The sequence below is a fragment of the Oncorhynchus tshawytscha genome, linkage group LG16 (assembly GCF_018296145.1).
Source record: "Oncorhynchus tshawytscha isolate Ot180627B linkage group LG16, Otsh_v2.0, whole genome shotgun sequence".
In the NCBI taxonomy this organism is placed as follows: domain Eukaryota; kingdom Metazoa; phylum Chordata; class Actinopteri; order Salmoniformes; family Salmonidae; genus Oncorhynchus; species Oncorhynchus tshawytscha.
Genome location: NC_056444.1, coordinates 10942891 through 10965662, shown reverse-complemented (window position 1 = coordinate 10965662; position 22772 = coordinate 10942891). Strand labels below are relative to the sequence as shown.

At 43.6% G+C, this 22772-nt stretch overlaps 1 protein-coding gene across 2 annotated transcripts; it reads right to left on the bottom strand.

Annotated features, from left to right (window-relative positions):
- Window positions 1-12409: 12409 nt before the first annotated feature.
- LOC112215309 (transmembrane protein 14C) lies at window positions 12410-16129 on the bottom strand. 2 transcript variants are annotated; one of them, XM_024374235.2, is made up of 5 exons: window positions 16024-16129; window positions 13383-13456; window positions 13132-13233; window positions 12827-12914; window positions 12410-12718 (listed from the first exon to the last, which is right to left on the bottom strand). In XM_024374235.2, exons 1-5 carry the CDS (start codon window positions 16122-16124, stop codon window positions 12658-12660), a joined length of 426 nt encoding a protein of 141 aa, XP_024230003.1. In that variant the 5' UTR covers window positions 16125-16129; the 3' UTR covers window positions 12410-12657. The 2 variants fall into 2 exon arrangements, with proteins under 2 accessions (XP_024230003.1, XP_024230004.1); XM_024374236.2 differs by lacking the exon at window positions 16024-16129 and adding an exon at window positions 15882-16017.
- Window positions 16130-22772: the final 6643 nt, after the last annotated feature.

The following is a 22772-nucleotide window of genomic DNA, read 5'->3' as shown; positions in this document are numbered from 1 at the left end:
AGAGTGCCCCATGGTGGCGGTGGAGTTATGGTATGGGTAGGAATAACCTACGGACAACAAACACAATTGCATTTTAACCAATGGCAATTTAAATGCAGATACGGTGACGAGATCCTGAGGCCCATTGTCGTGTCATTCATCTGCCGCCATCACCTCATGTTTCAGCATGATAATGCACAGCCCAATGACGCAAGGATCTGTACACAATTCCTGGAAGTTGAAAATGTTCCAGTTCTTCTATGGCCTACATACTCAGCAGACTTGTCACCCATTGAGCATGTTTGGGTTGCTCTGGCTCAACGTGTATGACAGTGTGTTCCAGTTCCCGCCAATATCCAGCAACTTCTCACAGCCATTGAAGAAGAGTGGGACAACATTCCACAGGCCACAATCAACAGCCTGAACAACTCTATGCGAAGGTGTGTGCACGTGTGTGTGCACGTGTGTGTGTGTGTGTGTGTGTGTGTGTGTGTGTGCGCGTGCGTGTATGTGTGTGTGTGCACGTGTGCGTGTGTGTGCGTGTGTGTCACACACATACATGAGTCAAATGGTGGTCACACCTAATACGGATTGGTTTTCAGATGCATATCTGTATTACCAGTCATGTTAAATAGATTAGGGCCTAATTACATTTATTTAAATTGACTGATTTCCTTATTTATGTTTTATTTTAGCTTTATTTAACTAGGCAAGTCAGTCAGTTAAGAACAAATTCTTATTTTCAATGACGGCCTAGGAACAGTGGGTTAAATGCCTGTTCAGGGGCAGAACGACAGATTTGTACCTTGTCAGCTGGGGGATTTGAACTTGCAACTTTTTGGTTACTGGTCCAACGCTCTAACCACTCGGCTACCCTGCCGCCCCTTACATGAACTATAACTCAGTAAAATCTTTGCATTTTTGCATGTTGAGTTTATATGTGTGTTCAGTATACAACCCTTTCCACAGAGGGTTCTACATGGAAACAAAAAGGGTTCTCCTATGGGGACAGCTGAACCGTTTCCCCCCCAAATGTACAGCTAATAATAGGCTAGCTAGTAGCTACTAGCTTTGTTAAGTTTTGTCAGGGGCGAGCTGGATATTCGAAAATGGCTGGGCACTCCCAAGTGAAAAAAAATGGAAGACCACCATGTCAAGTACAATGATGAGCTCACAGAGCAGCCTGATCACCAAGGTTCAGCATGTTACATCGAAGAAACGTCCAGCTTGTCCAGCTGAGAGGGACCTGAAGTACATTTCACCAGGAAGAAAATGGAATCAGAAACTTCTCATGAGGTTCAACACAGCAAGGAGGAAGCTGCAACTCATTTAAATGGTAAGCTACAACATTTATGACCCTGGCAGCCTTGCCAGAATTATGAATGAATTGGTTCTCTCTCATGTAAGCCTACTGGTTGTTTGGCAGATTTTTAAATGTAATGTATAGTTCAGGCCTTTACTTCAATACATATTTTAGATGTAATGTCATTGCTTTTTTTGCAGGTCTAATTGCCATTGATAGACATACAGCTGTGCGTTATTTGATGGGTATAGGTACAATGACCAATGTAGCCTATAGCTTGTGCTCTGAGGTGATGCTGAAAATGGCTGTGCATTTACCGTTACCCTTTCAAATCAAATACATTTTTATTTGTCACATGCACCAAATACAACAGGTATTACTGGAAATAGCTTTACTTACAAGCCCTTAAACAACAATGCAGTTAAGAAAATATAGTTAAGAAAATATTTACTAAATAAACTAAAGTAAAATAAAAAATAAACAAATAAGTGACACAATAAAATAACAATAATGAGGCTATATGGGTAAATTGACTATGCATGGATAATAAACAGAGAGTAACAGCAATGTAAAAACAAAGGGGGGTGGGGGGGGGGGTCAATGCAAATAGTCCAGGTGGCCATTTGATTAATTACTCAACAGACTTATGGCTTGGGGGTAGAAGCTGTCAAGGAGCCTTTCGGACCTAGACTTGGCACTCTGTTACCGCTTGCCATGCGGTAGCAGAAAGAACAGTCTATGACTAGGGTGGCTGGAGTCTTCCTCTGACACCGCCTATTATATAGGTCCTGGATGTTAGGAAGCTTGGCACCAGTGATGTAGTATGCCGTACTCACTACCCTCTGTAGCGCCTTGCAGTCGGAGGCCGAGCAGTTGCCATACCAGGCAGTGATGCAACCGGTCAGCATGCTCTCGATTGTACAGCTGTAGAACTTTTTTAGGATCTGGGGACCCATGCCAAATATTTTCAGTCTCCTGAGGGGGATAAGCCGTTGTTGTGCCCTCTACATGACTTTCTTGGTGTTTTTGTTGGTGATGTGGACACCAAGGAACTTGAAACTCTTGATCAATCAATAATCAATCACTCAAATATATTTACATCAGCCAATGTCACAAAGTGCTGTACAGAAACCCAGCCTAAAACCCCAAACAGCAAGCAATGCAGATGTAGAAGCACGATGGCTAGGAAAAACTCCCTAGAAAGGCCAGAACCTAGGAAGAAACCTAGAGAGGAACCAGGATCTGACGCATTCCACAAGAGCACCGTAGATGTTCAACTCCTCTTTTTCTTGTGGTCCACAATTATCTCTTTTGTCTTGCTCAGTTTAGGGAGAGGTTGTTGTCCTGGCACCACACTGCCAGGTCTCCTATCTCCTCCCTATAGGCTGTCTCATCATTGTCGGTGATCAGGCCTACAACCGTTGTGCCGTCTGCAAACTTAATGATGGTGTTGGGGTTGTGCTTGACCACACAGGGAGTACAGAAAGGGACTAAGCACGGACCCCTAAAGGGCCCCCATGTTGAGAATCAGCATGGCAGATGTGTTGTTACCTACCCTTACCAGCTGGGTGCGGCCCGTCAGGATGTCCAGGATCGAGTTGCAGAGGGAGGTGTTTATTTCCAGGGTCCTTACCTTAGTAATGAGTTTTGTGGGCCCTATGGTGTTGAATGCTGAGCTGTTAACAGCATTCAATTAACAGCATTCTCACATAGGTGTTAATTTTGTCGAGGTGGGAAAGGGCAGTGTGTAGTGCGATTGAGATTGCGTCATCTGTGGATTAGTTGAGGCGGTATGCAAATTGGAGTGGGCCTAGGGTTTCCAGGATGATCGTGTTGATATGAGCCATGACCAGCCTTTCAAAGCACTTAATGGCTACCGACGTGAGTGCTATGAGCGGTAGGCATTTAGGCAGGTTACTTTCACTTTCTTGGGCACAGGGACTATGGAGGTCTGCTTGAAACATGTAGGTATTACAGACTCAGAGGGAGAGAGAGAGAGAGAGAGAGGTTGAAAATGTCAGTGAAGTCCACGCATGCTCTGGGTACACATCCTGGTAATCCATCTGGCCCCCCCCGCCTTGTAAATGTTGACCTGTTTAAAGGTATTGCTCACATCGGCTACGGAGAGCGAGATCCCACAGTTGTCCGGAACAGCTGGTGCTCTCATGCATGCTTTAGTGTCGCTTGCCTCGAAGCAAGCATAAACGGCATTTAGCACGTCTGGTAAGCTCGCGTCACTGGGCAGCTCGTGGCTGGGTTTCCCTTTGTAGTCCGTAATGCAAGTTCTGCCACATCCGACGAGCATTAGAGCCGGTGTAGTAGGATTTAATCTTAGTCCTGCGTAAAAGCTTTGCCCGTTTGATGGTTTGTCTGAGGGCATAGCAGGATTTCTTATAAGCGTCCGGATTAGTGTCCTGCTCCTTGAAAGAGGCAGCTCTAGACTTTAGCTCAGCACAGATGTTGCCTGTAATCCATGGCTTCTGGTTGGGAAATGTACATAAGGTTATTGTGGGGACGACATCGCCGATGCACTTATTGGTGAAGCAGGTGACTGAGGTGATATACTTATCAATGCCATTGGATGAATCCTGGAACATATTTCAGTCTGTGCTAGCAAAACCGTCCTGTAGCATAGCATCCGCATCACCTGACCACTTTTGTATTGAGTGAGTTACTGGTACTTCCTGCTTTAGGTTTTGGTTGTAAGCAGGAATCAGGAGGATAGAATTATGGTCAGATTTGCCAATTGGAGGGTGAGGGAATACTTTGTATGCGTCTCCATGTGTGGAGTAATGGTGGTCTAGACTTTTTTCCTCTGGTTGCACATGTGACAGGCTGGTAGAAATTAGTTAAAACATATTTAAGTATGCCCCCGGCACTAGGAGTGCTGCATCTGGATGAGCATTTTCTTGTTTGCTTATGGCCTTATACAGCTCGTTGAGTGTGGTTTTAGTGCCAGCATCGGTTTGTGGTGGTAAATAGACAGCTACGAAAAATATAGATGAAAACTCTCTTGGTAGATAGTGTGGTCTACAGCTTATCATGTGGTACTCTACCTGAGGCGAGCAATACCTCGAGACTACCTTAACAGCACCAGCTGTTATTGACAAATAGACACACACCCCCACCCCTCATCTTACTGGATCTAACTGTTCTGTCCTGCTGATGCACAGAAAACCCATCCAACTGTATAATATCTGTGTTGTCGTTCAGCCACAATTCAGTGAAACATAAGATACTACAGTTTTGAGAGTCCCGTTGGTAGGATAGTTTCGAACGGAGCTCATCCAGTTTATTCTCCATAGATTGCACGTTAGCCAATAGAATGGATGGTAGAGGCGGGTTACCTATTTGCCGACAAACTCTCACAAGGCACCCAGATCTCCGCCCCCTGTATTTCCTTCTTTTCTTCATGGGAATGACAAGGATTTGGGCCTGGTCTGGGAGCGGCATTATATCCTTTGCATCAGGCTCATTAAATAAATAATCTTCACCCAGTTTGAGGTGAGTAATCGCTGTTCTGATGTCCAGAATCTCTTTTTGGTTATAAGAGACTATAGCATCAACATTGTCTACAAACAATGCGAAAAAATAGCACAGTTGGTTAGGAGCCCATAAAAATGCAGCCATTCCCTTTGGCGCCATTCTTTCATTTCGCTGACTGGGGCTATCCTTCTGTCCATTTTCCAGAATCGATGGTTCTGGTGTGTGATGTTTTAAAAACACATCTTGGGCTACCAGTCTTCGTGGGGCTTCTCTTCAACATCACGTGTTTTCTTGTGTGCAAAATTACAGTTGTGTATATGGCTGCATTTCAGATTTTTTTTTACGAGAGTGCAAGGACAGAGTCAATTGTTGCTTATGTGATCTAAAAAATATAACGAAAGACTGAGTTTCAACAACTTAAGGAGTCACTGAAACGTGACAGAATTGTGTGTGGAATCACAAATGACCAAGTGCGAAGCAGATTACTCTGAGAACCAGATCTCCTGCTAGCTAGAGCAATAGACATTTTCCGTGCTAGTGAAGTGAGCCAGAGCCAACTGAAAATGCTTCATTATGAAGTCGAGATACCCATTCACAAGGCGCATAAGCAAAGGAAAACACAAAACTAGACAACGACCGTGCACAGCTAGTAAAAGAGAGGTTGCAGGTAGAATGTTCACGTTGTGGGTAAAAACATGAACCAAAAAAGTGTCCAGCGTACAGTAATATATGCAAATTATGTCACAGAAAATAACAGAGAATTCACTGCATTGACAGGGAGATGACAGCAGGAAATGAGGACATGTTCATTGGGACAATTTAAGTGAAACACAATGTGTATCTCAGCTAGTGAACATCAATGAGAAAAACCATGAGAAAGAGCAATGGACAGAAACACTGAAAATAAACAACCACAAACTTACTGCTAATCTGGATACAGGAGCTGAGTGTAACATCTTGTCCTTGAGAGAATTGAAAACGCTGAAAGGAAAAGTTAGTGGCAGATTCCATGCAAAAATTCACCTGCAAGCTAGTGACATATTCCGGCCACCAGATAGAGCCAAAAGACAAGAAAACACTCCAATTTCAGTACAAAGAGAAAGTGTTTTAACAGGAATTTCAAGTGATTGAATAAGATGCACCTGCAATACTTGGAAGATCAGCTTGTCTATAAATGGTCTTAATACAGAGAATATTCAAGCTTGAACAAAGGACAGAGACTGACATTTACAGTGAATATAAAGATGCATACACAGGACCTGGATGTGTTCCTGGAGTTCATCACATACAAATAGACCCAGAAGTCACACCACTGGTTCACTCATGCAGTACCTGTAGCACTAAAAGGAAAAACTGGAAATGGAACTGAACCCTGTGGAAAACATGGATGTTGTCGTCAGGCAACTTGAGTTTACTGAATGAGTTAAACAGCTTGGAGATTTTTTTATTTTTATTTTACCTTTATTTAACTAGGCAAGTCAGTTAAGAACAAATTCTTATTTTCAATGACGGCCTAGGAACAGTGGGTTAACTGCCTGTTCAGGGGCAGAACGACAGATTTGTACCTTGTCAGCTCGGGGTTTGAACTTGCAACCTTCCGGTTACAAGTCCAATGGGGGGTGTCTGATAGCGCTTCGTTACTATGCAAAGCGATAGACATGGTGACGGTGAAAGGACTTCGCAGTGTTGTATTGCCGGGGAGAGAGGCATTTGAAGGATACCCGGAGGAGGCGTTATGTTGTACTAGAGTGCCAGTTATAACAGATTATAGCATACACCCATTTCCTTGCCAAGTCATGTATTTAAGAGTGGGAAACTGCAGGTGGCTTGTTCATTAGGCAACAAAATGGAAGTAAATGGACTGAAACAGGGAGGGACTATAAGAAATGCTTATACTCGTTTTCTGTTGCAAAACATTAACAAAAAAACTGTTGCATTGCCTTACTAACACAACCCAGATTAATTAGAAGTTTCATATACAGACAATTCTATGAATTCTTCATTTGCAGAAACAAGTTCATCCCTGAGTCAGCGATCAGAAACATACATTTTCAGATATTACAAAGCCAATAATTTATTCATTAACATGGTAGGTCTCCCATAAGAACCACTTGACTCTCTCCTGTGACAACAGCAAGGACAACTGGAGTAACAGGAGGTCGTTACCATTACCATCACTGGCACTCCCATCATTCATAGTTGGCTATTGTCTGTAAACACTGACAAATATTTTGGCTTTTTGTGAATTATCATATGTGGCACAACCTCATATGGTGCATTTTAAAGGGATGGTTCACTCCATTGTCTTGCGATTTAAAGGGATGGATGGTTGGTTCAAAGTAAATTTTCCTCAAAAGTGGTCTAAAGTCCTTATTCTATACTTGTTGTGTGTAGATTCCACTACATTAGAATCAATCAATCACCCCAAAGCCCCCAGCAGACACCCAACAGCCCCTCCAGTAGACCCCCCAACAGCCCCTCCACCAGGCCCCCAACATCCCCCCTCCAGTAGATCCCACCAAAAGCCCCTCCACCATGCGCCCCAACAGCCCCTCGAATCGATCCCCCAACAGCCCCTCCACCAGGCCCCCAACAGCCCCTCCACCATGCCCCCAAAGCCCCTCCACCATGCGCCCCAATAGCCCCTCCACCAGGCCCCCAACAGCCCCTCCACCATGCCCCCAAAAGCCCCTCCACCATGCGCCCCAATAGCCCCTCCAGTAGACCCACCAACAGTAAGTTATATGACAATTGTAACATTATAACACAGTATCCCTCACAAATCTAACTCAAAGAGACATGTGTATCTATTTGGATTCGGACATGACTGGACTCTTGACCTATGAAATGTCCCATTCTGTGAGCTTGTGTGGCCCAACACTTTGCAGCCGAGCCGTTGTTGCTTCTGGACGTTTCCACTTCACAATAACAGCACTTATAGTTGACCGGGGCATATCAAGCAGGGCATAAACTTGACGAACTGACTTGTTGGAAAGGTGATATCCTATGACGGCGCCACGTTGAAAGTCTGTCTATGGATTTTATACACCTTTCCCCAGAGCTGTGCCTCGACACAATCCTGGCTCTGAGCTCTACGGACAATTCCTTCGACCTCATGGCTTGGTTTTTGCTCTGACATGCACTGTCAACTGTGGGACCTTATATAGAAAGGTGTGTGCCTTTCCAAGTCATGTCCAATCAATTGAATTTACCACAGGTGGACTCCAAACAAGTTGTACAAGCATCAAGGATGATCAATGGAAACAGGATGGATGCACCTGAGCTAAATTTCGAGTCTCATAGTAAAGTGTCTGTCACACTCTGACCATAGTTTGCTTTGTATGTTTCTATGTTTTGGTTGGTCAGGGTGTGAGCTGAGTGGGCATTCTATGTTTCATGTCTAGTTTGTCTATTTCTATGTCTGGCCTGATATGGTTCTCAATCTGAGGCAGGTGTTAGTCATTGTCTCTGATTGGGAACCATATTTAGGTAGCCTGGGTTTCACTGTGTGTTGGTGGGGTGATTGTTCCTGTCTCTGTGTTTGCACCAGATAGGACTGTTTCGGTTTTCGTTACGTTCATTTACGTTCTTTGTTTTGTAGTGTTTGTATTGATTCGTGTTTTTACGTTTGTTTATTAAACATGGATCGCAATCTACACGCCGCATTTTGGTCCGACTCTCCTTCACCACAAGAGAACCGTTCGTGAATCACCCACCACAACAGGACCAAGCAGCGTGTCAACAGGCAGGAGCCGCAGGAGAAGCAACAAAGGCAGCAACAGCAGAGAAAAGAAGAATGGACATGGGACTACGGTTTGGACTACAAGAGTATGGACTATACTTCTTGGGAGGAGATAGACAGGTGGGCGGTCGACCCAGGGAGAGTGCCGGAGCCCGCCTGGGATTCGATGGAGCAGTGCGCGGAAGGTTATCGGAGAATGGAGTTGGCGAAGCAAGCACGGCGGCGCGGACGGAAGCCCGAGAGTCAGCCCCAAAAATGTATTGGGGTGGGGGGGCTCACAGGGAGTATGGCTATGCCAGGTAGGAGACCTACGCCAACTTCCTGAGGTCACCGGGGGACTAGAGAGACCGGGCAGGCACCGTGTTTCCCCAGTGCGGGTGCATAGCCCAGTGCGGTATATTCCAGCTCCGCGTATCGGCCGGGCTAGATTGAGCGTCGAGCCAAATGCCATGAAGCCGGCTCTACGCATCTGGTCCCCAGTGCGTCTCCTTGGGCCGGCTTACATGGCACCAGCCTTGCGCACGGTGTCCCCGGTTCGCCTGCATAGCCCAGTGCGGGCTATTCCACCTTGCCGCACTGGCAGAGCGACTGGGAGTATTCAACCAGGTAAGGTTGGGCAGGCTTGGTGCTCAAGAGCTCCAGTGCGCCTGCACGGTCCGGTCTATCCAGTACCACCTCCACACCCCAGCTCTCCGGTAGCAGCTCCCCGCACCAGGCTTCCTGTGCCTGTCCTCGGCCCAGTACCACCAGTGCCAGCACCACGCATCAGGCCTACAGTGCGCCTCGCCTCTCCAGCGCTGCCAGAGCCTTCCTCCTCTCCTGCGCTGCCGGAGTCTCCCGCCTGTTCAGCGCTACCAGAGCCTTCCTCCTCTCCTGCGCTGCCAGAGCCTTCCGCCTCTACAGCGTTGCCGGAGTCTCCTGCCTGTTTGGAGCAGCCAGAGCAGCCAGTCTGCATGGAGCAGCCAGAGCTGCCAGTCTGCATGGAGCAGCCAGAGCTGCCAGTGTGCATGGAGCAGCCAGAGCTGCCAGTCTGCATGGAGCAGCCAGAGCTGCCAGTCTGCATGGAGCAGCCAGCCAGTCTGCATGGAGCAGTCTTCATGGGCCAACAGCTTCATGGAACAGCCAGAGCTGCCAGTCTTCATGGAACAGCCAGTCTGCAGCTGCCAGGAGCTGCCAGTCTGCAAGGAGCTGCCAGTGCAAGGAGCTGCATGGAGCAGCCAGAGCCGCCAGTCAGCATGGAGCAGCCAGAGCCGCCAGTCAGCATGGAGCAGCCAGAGCCGCCAGTCAGCATGGAGCCGCAGTCAGCATGGAGCAGCCAGTCAGTCCATGGAGTCAGCATGGAGCAGCCAGAGCCGCCAGTCAGCATGGAGCAGCCAGAGCCGCAGTCAGCATGGAGCAGCCAGAGCCGCCAGTCAGCATGGAGCAGCCAGAGCCGCCAGTCAGCATGGAGCAGCCAGAGCCGCCAGTCAGCATGGAGCAGCCAGAGCCGCCAGTCAGCATGGAGCAGCCAGAGCCGCCAGTCAGCATGGAGCAGCCAGAGCCGCCAGTCAGCATGGAGCAGCCAGAGCCGCCAGACTCTTCCAGATCCGCCAGTCAGCCAGACTCATCCAGATCCGCCAGTCAGCCAGACTCTTCCAGATCCGCCAGTCTGCCAGATTCTTCCAGATCCACCAAACTCTTCCAGATCCGCCAGTCTGCCAGACTCTTCCAGATCCACCAGACTCTTCCAGATCCGCCAGTGAGCCAGGATCTGCCAGAGCCTTCCTCCTCTCCTGTGCTGCCGGAGTCTGAAGAGCTCCTCTGTCCCGAGCTACCCCTCTGTCCCGTGTTATTAAGTAGGGTTGCCGTGGCTAGGAGGTCACGGAAGCGGACAAGGTGGGGGACTAAGACTACGGTGAAGTGGGGGCCACGTCCAGCACCAGAGCCGCCACCGCGGACAGATGCCCACCCAGACCCTCCCCTATAGGTTCAGGTTTTGCGGCCGGAGTCCGCACCTTGGCGGGGGGGGGGGTACTGTCACACCCTGACCATAGTTTGCTTTGTATGTTTTGGTTGGTCAGGGTGTGAGCTGAGTGGGCATTCTGTTTCATGTCTAGTTTGTCTATTTCTATGTCTGGCCTAATATGGTTCTCAATCAGAGGCAGGTGTTAGTCATTGTCTCTGATTGGGAACCATATTTTGGTAGCCTGGGTTTCACTGTGTGTTGGTGGGGTGATTGTTCCTGTCTCTGTGTTTGCACCAGATAGGACTGTTTCGGTTTTCGTTACGTTCATTTACGTTCTTTGTTTTGTAGTGTTTGTATTGATTCGTGTTTTTACGTTTGTTTATTAAACATGGATCGCAATCTACACGCCGCATTTTGGTCCGACTGTCCTTCACCACAAGAGAACCGTTAGTGTCTGAATACTTACGTAAATAAGGTATGTGTTTTTGAATTTTAATGCATTAGCAAAAATTTGCTTTGTCATTATGGGGTAGTGTGTAAATTGAGGGATTAAAGACATTAAATACATTTTAGAATAAGGCTGTAACGTAATAAAATGTGGAAAAAGTCCAGGGGTCCGAATACTTTCCGAATGCACTGTACATTAACATTCCTCTACATGACATTAAAGAGAGCCATTTTGATTCAATGAAAGTGAGTGGATGTTCTGCCATGGATGTCTGTCTCAGTTACTTTGAGGCTGGAAAGAACACACTAGGGGCAAATTTCCCAGGATACTGATTAAGTCTAGTCCTGGACCAAAAAGCACTTGCAACAGAAATTCCCCAATGTGCATGTTTTAGTCCTGGACTAGAAAATTGTCCCTATAGAAGGGGTCCTGTAACTATAGTATAGTACATTCAGCACATGGATTGCTCAAATCTTTTTTTCTTTTCAGATTATGGAAGGTAGACAGGCCCCAAATGAAAAGGACAGAGCTACTCAGCTCTGTGGAAAACCTCTAGCAACCAGACTAGAGGTCCACTTGCACAGCCAGTCCATGGTAGGGTAGACTTGGCACCCAAGTACGGAAGGGAAATCGCTAGTGCACCAAGAGAAGCTATAAACCCAACCTGCAGGTTTAGCCAGTCTGATATGCACTAAGGAGGAAACTGTTTTGTAGCTCTGAACTTCACTGCCCTCCGTGCATGTACTTCTGAAAGGCCTCCAATGTATTATTCCAACAAAGTAACATGTACAGGGATGTCCAAGGAGAGACATTTCTGTACATGTTTTTATACTGGCATCATTTGGGTGATGTATATGAACAAGACATACGCCAGGAGGACAGATCCCTCTAACGTCACCAGAAGAGTACCGGGACCATCTATTGTAATTGCTGATTGACAGGCTGATGCGTTTGCTCTAAAACAGGGGTTCTTAAAATATGTTTTTCAGCTCAAGACCCAAGAAATTAGAAATTGTTAATCCTCCCATGACTCAAATCGTCCTCCAACGACCCAAATTAAGAAGAAATAAATGTGTAATTATAGATGTATTCTCATCATTTTACGACCCACCTCTCACATTCCCGGGGCCCACTTTGGGTCCGACCAATAATTTAAGAAACACTGCTCTAAAGTATCCCTCAGACAATCACGTCCTGAAACCCATTGGATGCCAACATCTGGCATGCCTCATGTAATTAGTTTATGATAATATTAGATTTGTGAATTTTGTATTCTAGATTTTTATAAATGTAATTGTTTCTATTATGTTTAAATTACTAAACTCAAAGGACATTTTATTAGGAAATTCTTCCTAAAACTGTAATTGTAAAGGTTTATCACTCATATAGCCCGAGTAGTAATTTACTGAATCAGTGGCTAAAGCAGCATTGACTTCAGTTATATAAGTGTAGACTGCCATCATACATAATATAAAAAGTAAATAAACAAACACTGGCCATCTTATAAACCTTATATGCAACTTCACGGTTCATTTATCTCTTGTAACGTAATGACAAATCTGCGTAACAATATGAACAAAAACACATGACAGTCCTTGTCATTTCATAAATCAGTGTTCAATTATACATTTTTCCAAAATAACATTCACATATCTGACTGATATTCTTGGTGAACGATATAAGACCGTAGAAAAGCACGAGAGGGTAGTGATTTTGACATCGGTGTCTGTGAACGTCTTCTTCATTTCAGTGCATTATGACTCCTGGGGCTTCTGCAGCAGCATTCCAACACCCAGCTTCCCCACCATAAGTAGACTACACAAGGTAGAGACAAAAATAACATGTTAAGTAATCTCATACTGCATCATCCTCATACCCATTTCCTAGTCCTGAAACAAAAAAAGAAGGGAGTTGATTGGCTACCTTGCTGCTGCCATCATTCCAGCAGGCATCATCTTCCTGGAACCATAGAATCTCTTTCCCATCACACCTGCCAGGGCTCCTGATGTGACTGTGTGATACAGGGGGAATTGACTCAATGCAGTAGGTCTACTGTAAAACTAATCATCATGAGTAGCTAGAAGTCAGTTAGTAGTGATCAAGAGAGGTCTGGGCGACGAGACATATGTATACATACATGGTTAGGGTGTCTAAATGTGACAGAAACTGTACTTTTAACAGAGATACATTCACAAAACAGTGAGGGACAACACCAAAGGTTTACTAACCTAGAGACACCCAAATATTTGTAGGATCTTGTGATATCTGGTAGGCACCAACCCCAGCTAAGCTGCCGAAGAGAAGACCTGCCGCCAAGGAGGGGACACTGCCTGGAGACACCAAAAGATGTACAGGGGAGAGTGGAAACCATGTTACCAGTTCATTGTCACAAGACTGGACATATGATGCAATGCATTAGACTCAAAAACAATTTACTCTATTCAATTGAGTTAACATGACGGCACAACAATAAACGTACGCGCTTTGACATAGCCCATCACTCCTCCGGATGCAATGAGTGCTGCATACCCATATCCAACCCAATCAGTCATTCTAGAACATGTAACGAAGGAAAGAGAGAGAATGTTAGGCTACTAATCGCCATTTGCCACACCCACTGCAGAACAATTGGCAGTGGGCATGTGGTGACGATACACATGTAGCAAGTCATTAATTAACACACGATGTGCCTGTTAAATATGTTAGATAGCCATGTTTGTTGTTTTGCAAAAATGTAGCTCACTGCTAAACTGAGGTGTATTGATCACGCCGATTCTGTTGCAAGACGTTACGTCGCATTAGTGGAAACCCAGACTGTTCTCAGGGCAGACCTGGTTGTGGCTAGATACCATACATTACCAAAAGTATGTGGACACCTGCTTGTCGATAATCTCATGCCAAAATTAGATTAATATGGAGTCAGTCCCCCCTTTGCTGCTATAACAGCCTCCACCCCTTTGGGAAAGTTTTCCACTAGATTTTGGAACATTGCTGCGGGGACTTCCTTCCATTCAGCCACAAGAGCAGTCGCAAGGTCGGGCACTGATGTTGGGAGATTAGGCCTGGCTCGCAGTCGGCGTTCCAATTAATCTCAAATTCATCAAACTGCAAGATGGTGAAGCATGATTCATTACTCCAGAGTCCAATGGAGTTCACTCCAGCTGATGCTTGGTATTGCACATGGTGATCTTGTGTGCGGCTGCTCAGCTATGGAAACCCGTTTCATGAAGTTCCCGACAAACAGTTCTTGTGCTGACATTGCTTACAGAGGCAGTTTGGAACTCGTGGTGAGGACAGATGATTTTAACGGGCTACGCACTTCAGCACTCTGCTGTCCCGTACTGTGAGCTTGTTTGGTTGAGCCGTTTCTCCTAAACATTTCTACTACTTCACAATAAGAGTACTTACAATTGACCGGGGCAGCTCTAGTTGGGCAGAAATTTGACGAACTGACTTGATGGAAAGGTGGCATCCTATGACTGTGCCCTATTGAAAGTCACTGAGTTCTTCAGTAAAGCCATTCTACTGACAGTGTTTGTCTATGAAGATTGCATGTGTAACAGTATAGCTTCCATCCCTTTCCTTGCCTCGAATCAGGGACCCTCTGCACACATCAACTGACACCCACGAAGCATCGTTACCCATCGCACCACAAAAGTCGCGGCCCTTGCAGAGCAAGGGGAACAACTACTTCAAGGTCTCAGAGCGAGTGAAGTCACTGATTGAAACGCTATTAGCGCGCACCCCGCTAACTAGCTAGCCATTTCACATTGGTTACACATGGCTGTGTGCCCGATTTTATACACCTGTCTGCAACGGTTGTGGCTGAAATATCCTAATCCACTCATTTGAAGTGGCGTCCACATACACAAAAAAAATTTAAAATACGTTTGAGTCGCGTCAGGGACAATTTTAGCGTATCCTAACATTAACCTAATATATCTTACCCTTCATTCACCTAACCTGTTAGGAAAAGTAACTTATGTTAGGCAGAACCAGCAGACCTGCCCTGAGAACAGTCTTGGTTTCCACTAATCCAGAAAATGTTTTGAAACAAAAACAAGAGCTTCTATTGGACAAATTCAGGTAGGTTTCCTCCCCATTTCGTTTGCTTCAGTTTGGTTCTTAAACGGTCAACGGTTTCCCTTGCAAGACATAATGGATACACCCCTGTTCACTTAGATACAATGTAGCTTGCCGTAAGACACCACCCTACGGTTATGCTCGTTTACCCTGAGCTGCACTGTGAACGGAACGCAATCATGGTTACATTAAGACACATTGGAGCTGGCACGAGAAATGCGTCAGAAAACGTTCCTCAATGCAGGGATGGGATATACCACTGTACTCAATTTGACCTTTATCCACAATGTTCCATCGAGATGATTGAAAAACTGATAGTTTTTCGGAAAACTTCCCTTTTTGTTCTCATGCTTGCTAGCAGTAGCCACCTCCGCCGTTTTGTAATGGCAGTCAGCCAATCAGCTCCTTTGCTGTTCAACACCATGTTCCATAACTGCGGTGGCTAATGCTAGCTAACATGAGGACAAAGTGCAGTTTTCTTGGAAAACTTGGAAGTATTTAAAATGTCTATATGCAGCAGTGTGGATAAAATTACATTTTTGGAGTACAGTGGCATATCCCATCCGTACATTGAAGTACATTTTTCAACTCCTATCTCATGCAGGCTCCACGGTGTCTTAATGTAACCATGATTGCGTCCATGACCCCAGTACAGCTCAGGGTAAAAAGGCGTGACGGTAGGGTCACTATCTTCTGGTAACAGTGTAGCCTGTCCCAGCTAAATTCATCAGTGGAACACTGTAGTTAATTGCCCCAACGTTGCTACAATGTTTCCCTTTTTAAAATATATATTATATTTGATTTTCTTCAGTACATTGTAATGTATCGGTTGGGAAACATTTTAGACAGTAAATCAATCCCACAAAATTGCAAGTCAGAGCGCAACATAGCATACCTAGCAGTTTAAGACAACAGTGCCCATGGAGTCAATGGAGTTGCCCATGTGTGCGATCGGCATTAATTTATAAGGCAGATGGCTACATTGTCAAGTTTAGGAAACCTTTGGATGAATAGTAAAACACAAGCTTGTGTACAACCTTGCTCCTGTTGGCTTATCCTTCAACGTTGCTTCGTAGTGCGTATCGTAGCAATGACGCGCTGCCAAAGACCCCACGGGAAGTGAAGTTTTTCTCCACATGGCAGACAGCATAACCTAATTTGTCTGGAACACTCTGGACCTCATATCCCATGTACCCCCAATTATAATGTTTTATGAAGTGACACTATCAAAATAATTGACAAAAGCTCTGTTCAAGTGTCTACAATAAATGTATAAAAACATTCAATTAAAAGCACATATACAAGGGGAAACCTAATATTTTAAAGGCCTGTAATTAATCGATGAAATACAGTACATCGCGTAGCCTATTTATTTAATTGTAATGAATTACTTTTCAGAATATTGGCCTAATGTAGACAGTCATATCCGCAGAAAATTATGCACTTAATAATGAGTTGAATTAGAGTGTTTGTGAGGTGGTTTAGACATATGTTCAGAAAGGATCACTATGGTAACCACAAGGCCTACCGACAAAACAGAATATGGCTAATATGGCCTACCTAAGTGCAATATTTAATAAATGCCCAGTTTCTCGTTTCCCAGTTGCGATGTAACTAAAGCATAACGTTGATCATACCAGATGCATCATTATTTACCAGACAAATTTGTGAGTGTTTCTGAAACCAACAGGTAGAGAAAACTGTGTGCAGGTAGAGTAAATATTGTATTGGCACTGACCCTGGAACTGATCCTGTACAGTGCCTTGCGAAAGTATTCAGCCCCCCTTGAACTTTGCGACCTTTTGCCACATTTCAGGCTTCAAACATAAAGATATAAAACTGTATTTTTTTGTGAAGAATCAACCACCAACAAGTGGCTTGTGGCAAACTTTAAACGACACTTTTTATGGATATCTTTAAGAAATGGCTTTCTTCTTGCCACTCTTCCATAAAGGCCAGATTTGTGCAATATACGACTGATTGTTGTCCTATGGACAGAGTCTCCCACCTCAGCTGTAGATCTCTGCAGTTCATCCAGAGTGATCATGGGCCTCTTGGCTGCATCTCTGATCAGTCTTCTCCTTGTATGAGCTGAAAGTTGAGGGACGGCCAGGTCTTGGTAGATTTGCAGTGGTCTGATACTCCTTCCATTTCAATATTATCGCTTGCACAGTGCTCCTTGGGATGTTTAAAGCTTGGGAAATCTTTTTGTATCCAAATCCGGCTTTAAACTTCTTCACAACAGTATCTCGGACCTGCCTGGTGTGTTCCTTGTTCTTCATGATGCTCTCTGCGCTTTTAACGGACCTCTGAGACTATCACAGTGCAGGTGCATTTATACGGAGACTTGATTACACACAGGTGGATTGTATTTATCATCATTAGTCATTTAGGTCAACATTGGATCATTCAGAGATCCTCACTGAACTTCTGGAGAGAGTTTGCTGCACTGAAAGTAAAGGGGCTGAATAATTTTGCACGCCCAATTTTTCAGTTTTTGATTTGTTTAAAAAAGTTTGAAATATCCAATAAATGTCGTTCCACTTCATGATTGTGTCCCACTTGTTGTTGATTCTTCACAAAAAAATACAGTTTTATATCTTTATGTTTGAAGCCTGAAATGTGGCAAAAGGTCGCAAAGTTCAAGGGGGCCGAATACTTTCGCAAGGCACTGTATATTACTTTCTTGTGTTCTTCTTATTTCTATTTATTGTGTTTTTGTTCTACATTACTTTTTAAAAATGGTAATACTGATATTGATTACTGCATTGTTTGGGGGCCCTGAGTAATATTTGGTTGAGGGACCTCCCACCTCACAGCAAAACATTTTAGTGACCCCCCCCCATCAAGTTTTCTGCAATTCTACCTATTTTGCCATGGGGTAGAGAAAAGCTCATTTAAAGCTAATTTCCCGCAGTTCTAAACATTTTGTAATGACTTATGCCATGTTAATATGATATCTGAGTGACAATGACTAACAAAAATCAATGGCGACCCCCTGGGGGTCAAAGCCCCTGAGATGTGCCCTGCGTGTCCGGTCGGTATTCGGCTATGATTACTCCAAGTTTAAATACCTGGCTAGACGACCAATCTAAAAATTGTTAGCTGACTTGTCTAATTGAGTGACTGTCAGTGACATAACAAGATAAAAAACTGCTGCTACACAACCAAATTGTCACAATCTATCAATCAAATGTATTTATGAAGCCCTTTTTACATCAGCTGATGTCACAATGTGCTGTACAGAAACCCAGCATAAAATCCCAAACAGCAAGCAGTAAAGATGTAGAAGCACGGTGGCTAGGGAAAACTCCATAGAAAGGGCAGAATCTAGGAAGAAACCTAGAGGAACCAGGCTCCTGAGGTCAGCACCTCAGGAGTAAATGTCAGTTGGCTTTTCATAGCCAATCATTCAGCAAGTCCGGGACACGGTAGCACGTCTAGTGAACAGGTCAGGGTTCCATAGCCGCAGAGAGAGAGAAAGAGAGAGAGAGAGAGAGAGAGAGGAAAACACAAACATAGTCAATAATACAGTATAAACAAGTCTATATACAATGTGAGCAAATGAGGTGAGATAAGGGAGGTAAAGGCAAAAAAAAAGGCCATGGTGGCAAGGTAAAGACAACATAGCAAGTAAAACACTGGAATGGTAGATTTGCAGTGGAAGAATGTGCAAAGTAGAAATACAAATACTGGGGTGCAAAGGAGCTAAATAAATAAATAAATACAGTAGCGGAAGAGGTAGTTGTTTGGGTTAAATTATTGATGGGCTATGTATCTGTGAGCTGGTGCTTAAAGCTAGTGAGGGAGATAAGTGTTTCCAGTTTCAGAGATTTTTGTAGTTCGTTCCAGTCATTGGGCTTTGGTGACAAAACGGATGGCACCGTGATAGACTGCATCCAATTTTTTGAGTAGGGTATTGGAGGCTATTTTGTAAATGACATTGCCGAAGTCGAGGATCGGTAGGATGGTCAGTTTTATGAGGGTATGTTTGGCAGCATGAGTGAAGGAGGCTTTTTTGCAAAATAGGAAGCCAATTCTAGATTTAACTTTGGATTGGAGATGTTTGATGTGAGTCTGGAAGGAGAGTTTACAGTCTAACCAGACACCTATTTGTAGTTATCCACATATTCTAAGTCAGAACCGTCCAGAGTAGTGATGCTGGACAGGCGGGCAGGTGCAGGCAGCGATCGGTTGAAGAGCATGCATTTAGTTCTACTTGTATTTCAGAGCAGTTGGAGGCCACGGAAGGAGAGTTGTATGGCATTGAAGCTCGTCTGGACGGTTGTTAACAGTGTCCAAAGAAGGGCCAGAAGTATACAGAATGGTGTCGTCTGCGTAGAGGTGGATCAGAGACTCACCAGCAGCAAGAGCGACATCATTGATGTATACAGAGAAGAGAGTCAGCCCAAGAATTGAGCCCTGTGGCACCCCCATGGAGACTGCCAGAGGCCCATACAACAGGCCCTCCGATTTGAGACACTGAACTCCATCAGAGAAGTAGTTGGTGAACCAGGCGAGGCAATCATTGTTATAAAATTAAGCTTGACAAAATGTTACCAATACATATTTCAAATATCAGCCTACATTTCATCCTATTCATTACCCAAATGAAACATGTATCATCTATTGATAATGCCCATTAACATAAAACATTTGGTGAATCGACTACAGTAGGCCCTACAGCCAAGTGGAAAATCGTTTTTGTTTTCATTGTACAGTAAATAGAATGTCTTTATATTGTATAATTTCTGCCAAAAGATGGCGCAAGAAGATCAATTAATGTATATACCTGCCGATGTCTGTGTTCAGATTGTATCTGTCTGGGATTCATAAATAGGAATACTGGGCCAAATCTGAGATTATTATCATTATGAAGGGTTTTAGGGTGAGACGAAATGGTGCATAAAAAATATATGTTTAAGTCGAGTATAGGGAATAATTAAAGCGTATTCTTGATATAAAGGTAATTTTGTTTTATAGTCTATTTCATTAAACTAAATGATCATTGCAGTGAAGTGCTCTGCACTGAGCTGGTAGACTTTGAGCGTATTATTTCTTACTGGAATGCCCTTTGCACACAATACATTTGGTTTCAAATACCGTTGAATTGGAAACTCTGGCTTTCTGTAGTGCTCTTCTTTCTCTTAGCGCTTGATGGCGCAAGACCACAATTTATTAGTGTGGAGATCGTCATTTGAGAATAACGATTGTTTCATCACTCGAAACACATAGGGTAAGTACAAAATCTATAACTCCAGAGTTCATAACATTATGTGAGAGGACTCTTCATAGATTTTCTTGGTTACATTTGAAGCACGAGGGAAGGAATATAATATTGGCTAATTTTGTGTAAATTGTTTTACACCTTATTTATAGTGCTTCAAACCATTTTGTTCTTATTTACGTAGCTATAAGGCATAGTTTCATCACGCCTTACTTGTACGATAATGAATAAAGTTATGCGCCAAGGTTTGGGTATATAAGAATTAAGCACGAAATATGAGTTAACCACATTCTATGACATGTCATGTTGTGAAGTAGATTATTTCTTTAGCATTGGACTGTTCATTACGTAAACATCTGAAATATATCTAAATATCTGAAATGCAACAGCTACTGATGATGATAATGATAATACAGTTGTGTTGTTATTGGCAATACGCATTACATGCGCATTACCCTTACTAAATGGTGAGATATATCAATGCCCCAAAAAAGTGCAACCAGTCGTTTCAGTATCGTTGCCTATTAAGCATCTTGCACAGTTTTATGGTGCTTAACGGAAATTGTGCCGGGGGCTCGTGGTAGGGGTGCTAGCGGTTGAAACTATGCCTTAGACAAACAGGTTGGATATTAACATGGAAACGTATCCTGTCCAGAACTCACACAACACACTTGCAGCGTTCCTGTGCACAGTATTCCAGTCCACCTTGCTGCTCTGAAATATATTGTACATTGTTCTAATTCATCTGTACCTGTACTTCTATTCTTCTCAAATCGATTGTCTTTGAAGTAAAACTTTAATATTCCCTCAAACATGTATAGAATACAAGGTTGAAGACAGTTGCCAATGACAGACTATAACACAACAGTCAAATGAAGTGTGCAAGTTAAAAATGTAATCTAAAATATTTGAGTGTTTGCGTTAAGAATTGTGTGACTGTCTATTTCAAACTGAGCTGGGTTTTCTTAGGGAAAAGTATGCTCAAAAGTAAAGGCCTGTTGTGTTTATGCTATATAGGCCTAGCTTACTGTTGTCACTGTTGAATTTGACATAGCACAATTGTTATTATTATTTATTTATCATATGTATATCAACTAAATAACATACCATTGCTCAAGCCATACATCTTTCCATTCTGCAGTGCAACACCGATGTTGCGGTCAACAACATAGAGTCGGACACGTGCTCGGTTAGAAATGACAAGAAAATACGTTTATCACCTCAGCGCGCGCACGTGTTGTTATTTTTGTTGTTGTTTGTGTGCCTGATGAAGATGAGTTCCTCCCGAGGAGTTTACATAAGTAGGAAATAAACAGATGATAAATAAACCGTGACCCCAATGCACGTAAGGGAATCCGGTAGACTGTGTGTAAGTAATGATGTTACCGTAACCATCAGATTTTCATCCTGATACAGTTTCATTTTGAATGTCAATATATATTTTACAACCAACTGACAGAGTAAACTTATTGACATGTTGTAAATCAATAAGATTTTAAATTTAGTTTACTATTTATACATGTAAAAATTGTAAAACTCTAGCAAAGTTATAATGTTGACCTCGCTGAGTAGGCCTATCCACAACAGTTAGCCCATAAAAAAGTTGCTGTTGTACCCTTTTCTCTCATATGTTCAAATTAGTGAGACCCAAATGCAAATTCACATGAGACCATTACCTCTACTTCAGGTAGGATTACACACCCGGTCCATTGCGCGTGCGCCACCAGGTGGCCCACACGGTTTTTATGGCCAGGTGAGGTAATCTCGTTCAGCACAGGTAAAAGCTCAAATTGTTTTAGGGACCGAAGGCTCAATGAGATTACACGACATGCAAGCTACCATATCAGGACAGATTGAAGAAAAAATCATGTCGATAATTGGCAAAATGGGAGATTGGCAGGTATGTGTTGTTTATTTAAAAATTAAGGTGTTATTGAACGTGTGCATACTACAGGAGTTTAATTTGTCGAATTTATGGACACAATTGGGGAAATGCATTGGCCATAAGCGATGGCCTTGTAGAATTAGTAGCACTATCTTTAGCCTAAATATAAATAAAGTTATATTCTATAGGTTTAAATTATTTTCACTTGTACAGTGTTAGTTTCCCTCAAACGTTAATAATGTTCCCATTTACCCCTGATTAACAATACCGTATTGGCTGTTGTGCTAACTTTGGGAAAGTCTGTTTAACATGATGCATAGTAAGTAGGCTATACCGCTCAAGCAGTTTAAGAAGATAGAAAACCGTCCCTTATAAAGAAGCAAAGAATAGCCTATATGGAATGTGTGAACAGTAAACATATATTTGAAAGAACCGTGCTCAGACATTTTGTTTTGCTTTGCTTAGTTTTTTAAATTTAAAGTGTGAATAAAAAATCTATTAAATTAGCACAGTCATACATAATATACTCCAACTTTTCATTTATATGTTGATTCGTCTCTGCGATGGTAAATAACCAACACTTGAAATAACATATACTAAAATTATAGGTCGCCTAGGACTTGTGGTTCTTGTCATCTCAAAGTTCGAAACAAATCTATCCGATCGATGTATTA